The sequence below is a fragment of the Lasioglossum baleicum genome, chromosome 2 (genome assembly GCF_051020765.1).
Source record: "Lasioglossum baleicum chromosome 2, iyLasBale1, whole genome shotgun sequence".
Taxonomy (NCBI): domain Eukaryota; kingdom Metazoa; phylum Arthropoda; class Insecta; order Hymenoptera; family Halictidae; genus Lasioglossum; species Lasioglossum baleicum.
The window spans coordinates 14,086,298-14,098,587 of NC_134930.1; the positions used below are offsets into that span (position 1 = coordinate 14,086,298).

The 12,290-nt window shown below is 38.2% G+C and overlaps 1 protein-coding gene across 4 annotated transcripts in view; it reads right to left on the minus strand.

Annotated features, from left to right (window-relative positions):
* Window positions 1-12,290, minus strand: part of Larp (La related protein) — a 38,934-nt gene that overhangs the window by 12,262 nt on the left and 14,382 nt on the right. Inside the window, exons 1-16 of one of the 4 annotated variants that reach the window (XM_076446162.1) lie at window positions 12,041-12,176; window positions 7,411-7,484; window positions 6,951-7,004; window positions 6,169-6,334; window positions 5,941-6,045; window positions 5,509-5,684; window positions 4,943-5,064; window positions 4,651-4,840; window positions 3,835-4,362; window positions 3,393-3,550; window positions 3,070-3,307; window positions 2,767-2,934; window positions 2,429-2,688; window positions 2,130-2,290; window positions 1,365-1,619; window positions 321-454 (exon numbers count right to left, since the gene is read on the minus strand). In XM_076446162.1, coding sequence (XP_076302277.1) covers window positions 321-454; window positions 1,365-1,619; window positions 2,130-2,290; window positions 2,429-2,688; window positions 2,767-2,934; window positions 3,070-3,307; window positions 3,393-3,550; window positions 3,835-4,362; window positions 4,651-4,840; window positions 4,943-5,064; window positions 5,509-5,684; window positions 5,941-6,045; window positions 6,169-6,334; window positions 6,951-7,004; window positions 7,411-7,484; window positions 12,041-12,077 — 2,826 coding nt within the window. In that variant the 5' untranslated portion in view covers window positions 12,078-12,176. Of the gene's footprint in view, window positions 1-320; window positions 455-1,364; window positions 1,620-2,129; window positions 2,291-2,428; window positions 2,689-2,766; window positions 2,935-3,069; window positions 3,308-3,392; window positions 3,551-3,834; window positions 4,363-4,650; window positions 4,841-4,942; window positions 5,065-5,508; window positions 5,685-5,940; window positions 6,046-6,168; window positions 6,338-6,950; window positions 7,005-7,410; window positions 7,485-12,040; window positions 12,177-12,290 lie in introns of those variants that run through there. The other 3 variants (XM_076446158.1, XM_076446150.1, XM_076446155.1) reach the window with 3 other exon arrangements.

Sequence of the window (12,290 nt, forward strand, 5' to 3'; positions counted from 1 at the left end):
TGTCTTTTATAGAAACGGCTGTAGAAACATGAGTAAGGTATCCTAATTACTAGGAGCTTGGATAGGGTGTCCTACCTAACTTGAATCTAGTTTGAGGCTGAAATAGTGGATGATGATTAGGTGCTATTGTTTTTTTTATATGGACGCAGTTGTGAAAGTGATGAGGAGCTTGGATAGGATGCCCTACCTAACTTGAATCTAGTTTACTTGAGGCTGAAATAGTTGATGATGATTAGGCGCTGTTGCTTCTTTTTATATACAGGCGAGCAATACTTTCTAATAGCACCCACATTTAACATAGTTGATTAGCATCTTCTTACCTCCACAACTCTGAAGTCCTCGATGCTGTTGAACTTGGACAAATATTCCTGCAACTTGGCATCCACTTGCAGCTGAGTAGACTGTTTGTAATACTTTCGGAACGCCCAGAACTTCTCGAGCCCGTACAATTGACCTATCAAGTGAAATCAATGTTACCACGCTCCACAACAAAACTCCTATATAAATTTTTAATTGACAGTTTTATGTCGTCATGCTAAGCACCACCTACGAGGCAGAGAGATCCTCGCAGCATCAACGTTACATACCTGTTGCTTTAGCACACCTCAACCGTTCAACTGTCGTGAGACTAAACAATCGAACAACCTACATGTGCATTTATATTAGGTTGTTGAATACGAAGTGTCCGATTTGCAACAGTAACGTTAAACCAACATGACATTTTTCTAAATCAAATCTATTGATGAAACTATTGGAATTACTATACTGCGGATTGAATGCAGTTATAACAAAAACGAGTCGGTGCAATTGAAAGCAATAAAAAGATTAAAAGAGTTTAAGGATACCAATATAATGTCTTCATTTTATTAAGACTGTTAAAGGAAAAAAAGAGAGCTCTCTAGGTCTGGGTTAGTGCTTTTTCTGTGCAATTGGTGCCAAAAATTTTTATCTTGCATAAAGATCCGCAGTCTAGTAATTACCATTGTAATCGACATATTTTGTGAACGAATTGCAAGTTTGTCGATTGTACTACGGTAGAAATTGAACTTTTTCGTTGTTCGTGTTCTTCACTTATAAGGTTGTCGCATCCAGTTTTGAGATCTTTCGAGACATTTTAAAATGATTAAAGAAAGAAATAAATGTATATCTGGGTTCTCCTATCTCTTTATTCTATTGGGTTGGCAAATAAGTTCGTTCGGTTTTTGTGATTTATTCCAATGTAAAAATCGGAACGAACTTATTTGCCAACCCAATATATTACGATCCGCAGTCTATCCATAACATTTGCAATCTAAAACTGGACATTTCGTGTGCAACAACCTAATACAGTGAGACAACAATTTATTCGAAGATATTGTACACACCGCTTTCGTAATCTTGTATCGTTTCGACCTGGAAGTCCTTGTAAAGTTGATGTCTGAACCTCTTCTCCAGACCGTAACTGTAGAATCGGAAAAGGCATTCCAGACCGTACCGATAACCTTCTAAGGCATCCTCTTTGGCTATGGTTCGGAACTCCTCGTACATGGTACGATTGAAGTTCTCTCTCAAGAAGAATGACCAGAAACGGAAGAGCGTATTCATTTCTTGAGACTGGCCGATTCCGAGTCTCTTGCGCTCTGAAACACGACAAACGTAACTGAAACCTCCACTCTTCAACGATGATCATATTTGAATCGAATGAAGAAGTTCTCAGATCATCTTTTCTCATCACTAACATTCCTCAGCCGGGAAAAGAAGACAAAATTAAGTGGAATCATCATGTAAACTTCCATCAACATGTTCACGACCAGCGTCACATATGTATGACAATCGTGATGTTATATATCACACGAAGAAAATCAAATTTTGTGCATGTCTCTGTTTATAATTCTATCACAACATCTTTTCATATTTTGCAAGAGGATACATAGCATTCAACAGAATATTCTCCTACGATTTATTTCATTGCTATGATGAATAAGGCTGCTTCCTTCGTTTTTTAAAAGAGTAACACCCACATTCAGTAGAATCTGTTTGAAATTTTTGTCACGAGTCCGACTCCATGTTACAAATGATACAATTATAAATACCAGTCACGAACATGTTAATCCTCAAAGAATCAGCGAATTTCTTTATGATCCTCTTACCCTTTAAGCAACGTGAGTGGTATTTGTGATACACTTGCTGAGTGAAACCATTCTCCTTCAGAAGAGCGTGGCTCGGATGCTGGAACGTGGGAAGAGATTGCGGCATACTGCCATAACTGCTGGCCAGGTAGCCTTCACTGGGGCTGGTACCTGCGCTGCTTCTGCAATATTACAAATATTTAAAAATATGATTTACAGAACTACTACTGGGTCAATTTCAAAATTACCATTACTGAGTCAATCAAAAGAGATTTACTAATGAAATGCTCTATGCAGTGCAGTTATCGTAAGCTACCTACCCTGTAGAATATGTGCGCGGCCGGTGTTCTCGGACATCCATGATCCACCCAACATGGTGCTCAACAGGTGGGTTATTGCTGTGTCGCGTTTTCCTCTTTCGTGGTGTTCTGGGGTCGACCGAAGGTTCATCCTTAACAACGGCGAAGAATCGCGGGACTACTCCGCTTCTGCCGCTTCTGCTCAGCCTGGACTTGTCGTTCCTGCGGTTCTTCTCCGCTCGACGATCTCTCTTCTCTTGAATATCTATAGTTATTGGCACCTGAGGTCGAAAGAAAAATCTCTACCTTAATACCTGAACAGGTCTAGACTAAGCTAATACAGAATCGAAGTGGAATACCTGTGTTGGAAGCGACTGCGAGACCTCCATGTCATCCATCGCCGACGGAGGTGGAGGAGGAACTTCGGGGTTCGTTTTCTTGGGTGCTTTGGGCGCCATTTTCTCGAAGTCTTCTTGGCTTATCACGGTCACCGTTTTGTAGCTTCCAATCGACGAACAGGAACTATACTGTAGACGGAATCAAACATGTGAATACAATTACAACTCCTTGTTTCACAGGGTGCGCTACAATAACGACGATCACGTATTTCTAAACTAATTTTCTTAAGCCCTGTAAAACTAGTGTTGGAAGCTGGAACTTACTCTTTGACCATCTTTGGTCCACAAGTCTTCCTCGTAATAGTACAGACCATCGTTAATAGCCTGCTCGAGGTCCTGAGTCATTTTTACCCTGGTCGTCCAGTCGCCAGTTCGATCGTGACCCTCGTGTTTGGGTATCCGCGTCGTCGACACAGACGACGACGACACCGTTGTTTGCGTGAAGATTAAGAGCTTGTTTAAATCTTTGTCCGACAACTCATAATCTTCGTCGTCTTCGGACCTGCGTAAATCATTTATCAATATGTATTAGTCGTTGTACCCGCAACAAAAATAATGTAATTAACACATGAGACAGCGCAACCAACCATTCGGAAAACGCATTGTGTCGGCCGGTCGGAGGTGGTGTGTCGAGTTCCTCGTCGAACTGGAAGTCTAGCTCTTCTCTTTCCTCGCTCTTGATATTATCAACCTTCTCTCTCTCCTCGTTTCTCTCCTTGTGTGATGGTTTCACCCTTCGCCTCACCTACAGCGATTCCATGAATATTTATTGCTTATTAATCGCGTCTCGTTACAAATTAGAGCGAATGCTCATGTGACTATCTTACATTACTTTATGAAAATAACGAGAATGTGTCTATACAAATTTTTAGCCATTTTTCTTTATAATATACAAATAATGTAAAAAGTGTATAATTCTATACATATTTTTAATTGGACATGTGATGACGAGTGATGTTCTTTATAAGATCTCGAACAACTTGTTAAAACAGAAGAGCCTCGAATTGTCAGATTAAATAATAAAATTACTTCTTTCCACACGTCGTCACTGGGAGCCTGCATCTCTCCATTGACCTTGGCCTCGGGTACATCGCCATTACCAGAACTTTTGAGGGTCAATGACGCTTTGTCGTCCAGGTTGGAGGACGCGTTATAGTTCAACAACGTTGGAATGCTTTGCGATTGATCGGACTGTATCTCGTTCGTCTGCGAGTCGCTCGCAGCGTCCGCTGCTATGGACTCGTTGTTCTTGCTGGTCAATTCATTGGGTATGAACTCCGGCACGTCGGGATTCAGATTGTCGCCTATCGACGAGGACACGCTCTCCGATTCGCTGAGCCTGCCTACTGTCGAGAGATTGGATTGAAGATAACGCGGAACTGGGGGAAGAGGGATCGTCGGTAAGGGTCTGGCGGCGGGACAAAAAGATGATTTCGACGAGAAGAGTATTACTTCGTTCTGCGAAGAATTCGACCTGTCTGACGACGACTCGGAGAAGACCGGGTTCCCGGCTGCGTCGAGGATGGGCCACTTCAGAGGGTCTATAGTAGTTCTGACCTGGAAATCAAGATCATACCACTTAGCAATTCCGATGGTGTGCTTCGACGCCAAGAGGTTCTACTTCCGGATCCGATTTAACTGTAGAACTCCAGTAGTTTCACTGTTGATTGGAATATTTAGTTGTGACGAGGCCTACTTTCAAACACCATCGATAGGATCTGATGGGGTTAGCGAATCCTCTTCAATTTGCTCTGGCACAAATCTTTCACCCACTTACACGTGGAATATAAGTGGATTTCTAAGTGTCTGTGCCCTGAGATAGTATCAATTTAGGATTGTTTTTACCTTGAATCCATCCACCAACTCCAATTTGTCAGACTCCATGATCGCTTCGATGACGAGGCCTACGTCTGTCGTCAAAGTCTGCACCCGGTGGAAGGACGCGATTAGGGTGATAGGTAGAAATCCTTGCGCGTCCATCTTGCGACGTAGGAAAAAGTCTCTTAAAAGGTTCTCCTCGCTGAAGTAGTATTCACTGCAAATTTATAGAATATTAAAAATAGGTACAATTATAGAATAAATCATTGTGACAATCGTACAATGATATTACTCTTTTTAAAGGGGTTTGCAAACCTACATTTGATTCTTTATATATTCCTTGAGCGTCGTTACGTCGTCTCCGTTAATGAAATTCGTATTATCGAAATAAAATGTTCCCATGTAAGGCATCATGTAAGCTGGAAGTCCGTATTTATGCATCTGCAAAAATATTATACCTTGACGCAACCGTGTTTGTACTCTTGCATCCTATTGTCTTAGGAGATTAAACATCAGTTCTACTTTCAATTGTTCAACAGGGGTATTCTGAGAGATTCCCATCAATTTTTCATCATTATAGTTATTGTTACTAGAGTGAGTAAGAAGTAGACCGCGGATCTTTATGCAGAATAATAATGTTCTTCAACAATTGCAACAAACAGAAACGAAATGGAAAGTTCTCTCTTGCTTCGATGATCTTAGTAGATTGAAAATAGTGTATTAACATGCTTCAACCCTTTTAACCTTATCAATATTTTCCGAATTTCATCTATCCAATTTTGTCATGCACACATAAAAATCCGTAATCTAATTGTAACTGATACTGCAGCATAGTTTTGTATTATAAAACTGTATAAGCTAGTAGAGTATGATGTGTATAGGCACCTGCATGTAGTCTCGTGTGAAATTTGAATAGTCATGGTCGTGCCTGTGCCTAAAGCTACCCCGATAGGCGCCCCGGCCACCACGTCCTCCTCTCCCTCTGAAACTCCGTCCTCCGCGTCCTCCTCTCGTATTATATCCTCTCCTCTCGTGCTCTCTATCCCTGAACGAATCTGTTTCTGCAAAAGCCAGAGCCTCAATGTTAACAATGAACGATCAAACAACATATAGGGGGCGCCTTATTCCAAATACATGCGTTCAATTGTCTCGGCAACCATAGAAAACACAATTCTATATTGTCAATTTAAAATATTCAACGAACTTCTTTCTAAAAATTCTGTGTACTAAACGTATTTTAGTAAATTTATGAACCTTATATTCAAGGTGATTCAAGTTCATCTTACAATACATTAGCAGAAATTAAACAAGACACACCTTCTCCATTTTTCTCCCTGTGATTATAGTACTTTGGAGACCGTTCCCTTTTACTTCTGCTCTTTGTTATATCAATTTCCAGGGGCACCCACTTTTGTTTATTCACTGAAAAATACAAGACATATTTTTAATGATTTGTATCAGTGTCGAGAAATGATTATAGAAGAGATCAGTTTCGATAGAAGCAATCTTTCTCACTAGTCTTCGTTCCAAAGCATGGAAAATTACCTTTCTTTTTCTTTTCACTGCCTTCGAGATGCTCGTCGCTGTCTTCTGGGCAGTGATTCTGCTCCTTGTTCTCCTTCCCTCTGCTATCTATCGTTCCAGTGCTTTCTTTAACGTTGTTTGGTTCAGATACACCATTTTGCTTCTGTGTTGTCACAGCGACTGCTTTCTTCTAGGGAGAAATTTTTCTCACATATATTCAATGTTACTTTCTAGGGAAATAGAATTTTTAAAATACGTGGATTGTGTGAATGCAACCATGCCTCACAGACAATACATGAATCCATATTGGTAATGGTGCATTCAGCGTCATTCTTGCAATAAGTCTACGCTCATAGGTACGTGTCAATACTTTATGAGTTCTAGCTTTTGCAATCACTAATTCTCCTCAACTCCTTGCAATATGAAGTCGAACAAGCGGTTGTACAATGTTTAAACTGAATTCGATTCATAAAGCAAGTGGTTGAAATAATTGATTCTTTGCAGCTTATATAAAACAATATTAGAATTGAAAATAATAAGTCATGAATAAAGTTTAGAGAATAAATGTTGTTTGTTGCTCAACAAAAATTGACTTCAACTACTCAGAGGGGTTCAGAAAATTGTCTAGAAAAAAATTATTTATGTAATTTTTGACGTGATTTCTGAAACTCTTCGGAGTTGAACAAAAGTAGGAGAAGTTCGAGTAGCAAAACAAGTGAGCCCGGAATGACTTTGTTTATCGTACTGACAAAAAGTTAGCGTCGAAGGACGCTAAGAAAAACGATAAATAAATTAAGACCCACCTCTCCTTGAGCACCCAAGGTTGGCCAATCGCCGATGTCCGAGAAGTCGCTCGCCTGTGAAATGTATCAACTAAATTTTAATTGCGTCCCATAAACTCGTTAATAATGTTGCCTCACGAAAAACTCATTCACCGTTGCATAAACTCGTCGATTGTCGCGCGAATCTTTATGCGCCCCGCACAGAATCGTAAAAATGTCGTGAAACTCGTGTTTTTCGTGTAAGATTTTTGTCTTCATATATATAATAAAATTCTATCTTATTACCTCGACTGTGTGAAATTTAAGAATCGCATAAATATTCGCAGTAACGTCGACAAGGAACAAACAATGAAAATGATTTCTCGGTGTGTGTTCAAACGGTTGTTTGAAGGTGCACGTGTTTGATTAAGCTTCGAGTATGTTGGAGATGAGTGGAACATGATTTCAGCGGTTTCCGGTGCAATCAGGAAGCGCCGCGTACCTTTTGGTTAAATTTTCTTCTGTCTTTCGTGGCTGTGACTATTGTCGGCTGGCTTGCGGCGGTGATACCGTTCTCTGAAACAACAATTTATGATATTTCGTTAGTTGGACGTCCGTAGAATTTTATAAGAATATTCTTTGTCAAAGAAGTTTTTAGGTACATTTGTCAAATTGATTTTGTAAGAATTTTTAGTAAAATAAATATTCCATCTAATTTTGAAGGAGAAGACACATTTTCAACTATAAGTATTTGCATAGAATTGTTCTGCAGACATTATCCACATTGTATCGTGTTTAAACAATTTTTTTAAAGTGACTATTGCGTGAAAAGATGTTGGGGCATTTCGAAATATGGACGACACTTTTTAAATATTCTTTAAACATGTTAAAATGTTTATAATGTTGTAAAAAAATTATTTTAATATTTGAGAATCTAAAGAATCGATCCTAGTTAAAAACATTTTCGTAGTCGAGTTGAAAGTTAAAATTGTGTTCCACTCGCTTTGAACGTTGTTTACGCATTTTATAAACATTTACAGCGTTATTTATTATAGAATCGTTCTGCGCAGCAAACATTCGTCTAGCTTTTACAGAGTAAATAAATTTGTGTCTTTTCCTTGGAAACAAAATTTTTAAGGAGTGAAATTTCCAAGAAAAATAACAATTATTCAGATTCGTATTCAGACACACACATTCATAATTCTTGTAGAATATTTCTCAATAATACACGGTAATTTGTAAGAAAGATTACCGAATTGCTTAAATGTCACCTAATCAGCCGACTCTAGCAGAATCCTTGCGAAACTGCGAAGTAAATAATTGGTAACCCGATGTCACGTGATTCGCAGCATTCCAGCAATGGTTAGGAAAAGTGCGTGTGGCAAGCAGATTTTTGTCGCGCTCGTATTACAGGCTCCACGAAAACACTGTTCGACGTTATCGGCGATTCCTTTATTTTCTATAAATAATCGATGCGGCTCGTGTCAGAAGCGAAACAGCTCTCTGCTGTAACCGCAGCTTGTTACGCAAGTGATACAGCCGTAGATTTGCTCGTTGACCCCTTTTCATTCGAGTCAATCTCTTTCGGTCGCCTCAAAAACACAAATCACCGCGAAAGCGAAAGTAATCCGCCACTCGTGTTACCGTCTTGATTATATCGACGACATGCCGGCTGTAGAAAAATTCGCGCAACCGCCTTGATCATTCTGATCGATAGTGAGTGTCACGCCTTCACAATTCAAGCGCCGGATATTGTTTAAACTTGAAAACTTTCTTTAAAAACGAAGTCTATGTCCGGAACTTCTTTTATAGTTTATAGTGCAAGGTCTGCTATATGACATGGCGTGTTGAAATTTTTCGTGAGTTTCTTAAATAATTTAGAAATGTTGGATAAAATCGGTGCTTTACGAAAATAATTTTCCGCAGCTTCTACAGTTTTAGCACAAAAAATTCTACTGGTGCGCTTACTCACGTTAAAACGTTCGTAATGGCATAAAAAATGTGTTAATATCCAAAACATTTGCATACCTCTTGCATAGTCTCCTGTTGATTCTCAAAAATTATTTAAACCAGTTTAAAAGTCTGTAAAGCTACAAAAAAAAAATATCTCTGTATTTGAGACAGTCTATAGAATCATTCTGGCCGAAGAAACATTTGCATAGGTTTCACGGTTGAATCACGAGAAATTCGTACACATAAACATCTGACTTTGAGAATCAGATCAGTGATTAAGTTGTACAACGGTTCAATGAAAAGATACTTTGTAGCAACAGTGTGTATTCATCGGGAACGGATAAAAGTGTTTAATATGCAAAAAGATTTCTCTTTCATTTTTAATCTGTTTAAATTTATCGACGAAGAAACCGTTCGCGTTCCTCGTAAAGTTTGCCAATAAAAGTGCGAATTTCCATAAAGATCTTGCGCGGTCTATGATTATCTCGAGCTAGCACTGACGAAAGCAACCTCAGTGGTGTATCTCCATACGCGTTTTGCACAACGGCAGGTGTTTTTCTTTTTTATTTTTTTTTTTCAAACCGGCCAGTGCTAATTTAGCAATACTTTGCAACGCAGTCGCGATTCGCCGGGCGCTACACGTAACGCACGGAATAAAACATAATCGGCCGACAATAAAATATCAGTGACTTGCGCAATCCCTTCACTTCGAACAAATACTAATACAATTTTCACTTAGAGAAATTCCACGAACGTGGAGCGAATGTTGAGGAAACGTACCGCTGAATATAATTGCTGTTTGATTTCGAACGATAACTGGCAATATGTGCCATTTACATTTAACTTCGGACTTTCGAACTTGTGCTATTCGGCTCATTGTCTATGCATTCCTTGGTTCGGTATTCAATGGTTGCTAATTGTTGGCGACAGGTCTTTACGTAAATGCCAATTTTGATAAAATATTTTAGTGGAACAATTAACAAATTGGTAGGAGTAAGATTAAAATCTTGTACATTGTGGTTAATGTGCGTGTTAGCTGATAGATTGTTGTTATTTAGTTATTAGTTTCCACGAAGTAAGATCTGCACATGATACCACTGTGTAGGATAGTTCTATACCAGGAAAATGAGGCAAGATAAGCGTTAGGCTATCTGACGGTCACCTTGCGGGAAAAAAGATAAAAATGTTTCGCGGAAATTGTTGCTTTTCCATTATTTACGGACTGCCTTTGGTAAAATGAAATTGATTGAATTTTTAAAAACGGTGCATTCTATTATGTACATAGTACGATTCTTCTGAAACATTTTCTCAAAATATCTTCGGAAAAGAATGTGTACCAGATCAAACATGAGGTTCTAGTTTAAGATATTCAGTTCAATTTTTAACATAAATTTTTAAAAAACATAAATTTAGATATTTAAAAGATTGTTGACCTTCCCTTATTTTTTAATAGTTGAAAGATACCCTCTCCAAAAAAAAAACAATTTTGTAAGAAAATGGCTACCACGTCTTTCTAGTTGAACATCGTACAATAAGATGTATACATATGTTGATTTTTAAAGGGATGTGGTTTTGTTTAAAAAATTTTAAAAATTGTTGACCTTCCCTTATTTTTCAATAGTTGAAAGGTACTCTCCAAAAATCGATTTTGTAAGAAAATAGCTACCACGTCTTTCTGCTTTGAGTCATCCAGTTCGAATTTTTAACAAATACTACTTGAACATCGTACAATAAGATGTATATGTTGATTTTTAAAGGGGTGTGGTATTGTTTATGAAAAAAATTGTTCAATTCCTGTTATTTTTCAACCGAAAGGTATGTAATCCCTTAAACGCGTTCCAGCTGATCCAAAAACACCTCGGGCGTGTTATTTCATATACTCTGGCTCGAGTTTAGGCTATCTTCGAACTATCTAACTCGGCTGGCAGCCTCTCTCGGCCACCTCGGTTTTGTCCTGTTGCCAAGTTAGTTTCGTATGACGATCTCAACGCCGGAATAATAATGACACTCTAACCGAAACGTATTCGTTGTCAACAACCGTCAGACGGTGAACGGCAAACAATTTCGTTACGTCGTAACACAGCCGTTCAATTTACAATGAGACTATTTAATTATCGAATCATTTCACTGAGGAAACCAACCGCGTGGGAAAGAGATTGTTCTTCATTCTCTGTGACGATTGCACTTTTAATTATTAGATGCAGTTCCGAGTCAACATTCATCAAGATTCTAAACAACTGGAGTGATTTATTTCACTTTCGCGACGGTCAAATAAACTTTTTTATATTTTTGTCAGTTATTAAATGAAAAACCGGAGTGATAATCATAGAAATTATTATTATTTTTCCATGGAAAACAGAGTCTAAAATAAATGAAATCCATTTATTTTTGTAAGATTAATTTGTGACACGTGTCAAAGTCACGTTTGGTGTTCGGTAAAGTCAGTAATTAACTATTTGAATGCTGAATGATGCTATAGCGACCTAAATAAATAGTAATCAGAGGAAATCATGCATGTTTCAATAATTATTCAGCTATTCATTACTGCAAGCAACAGTAGTCATTCTTTTCTACTTTGGATATGAAAGGACACATGTATTCTTCGAATACTCTAGCATTTCGAAATCGGTCGGTTTCCATGATTACACAGATGGTAATGTCTATCTCCAATTAGGCAGTTCTTTATCAACTTTTATAAATATTTTTCTTACTGTATCTGGATCCATTAATCTTCTTATTGCACGCAATTGAAATGATCATCTGATTTCGAATAAATTTTGAATCAATTTCAAATTGACTTGAAATTGATTTCCAATAAATTTTAAATCAATTTCAAATTAACTTGGAATTGATTTCGAATAAATGTTGAATCAGTTTCAAATTGACTTGAAATTTGTTGAATCAGTTTCAAATTGACTTGAAATTGATATCGAATAAATTTTGAATCAATTTCAAATTAACTTGGCATTGATTTAGAATAAATTTTGAACCAATTTCATATTGACTTGAATTGATTTGGAGTAAATGTTGAACTTATTCATTAAATATTGTATTTGGGATAAAAATTGAAAAACACGAATATATATATAAGTTTTGAGGAAAACTATTCACCAAAAAATTGTCAAGATCCAGAATAATCAGAAGTAAAGAAGGAGAAAGATCAAGATCGATAGACTCACGTTGAGCGGAGCGGGCTCTATTCCTGTTGATCTTCATGTCGCGACACACAGTGGTCGATGCACGATTCACGATCCACGATCCACGATCCACAATCCACGATCCTCGATTCCGTGATCGCACGCCGGTTTTACATAACGCTCACGTAAAAGCTTGCTCGGCTGAGCTAACACTTGCCGGTGTTAGCGGGCAGAACAGAGGAAACATGACAGAGACAGTCTTGTCGAGTTGAAGAGACAGAGAGGGAGAGAG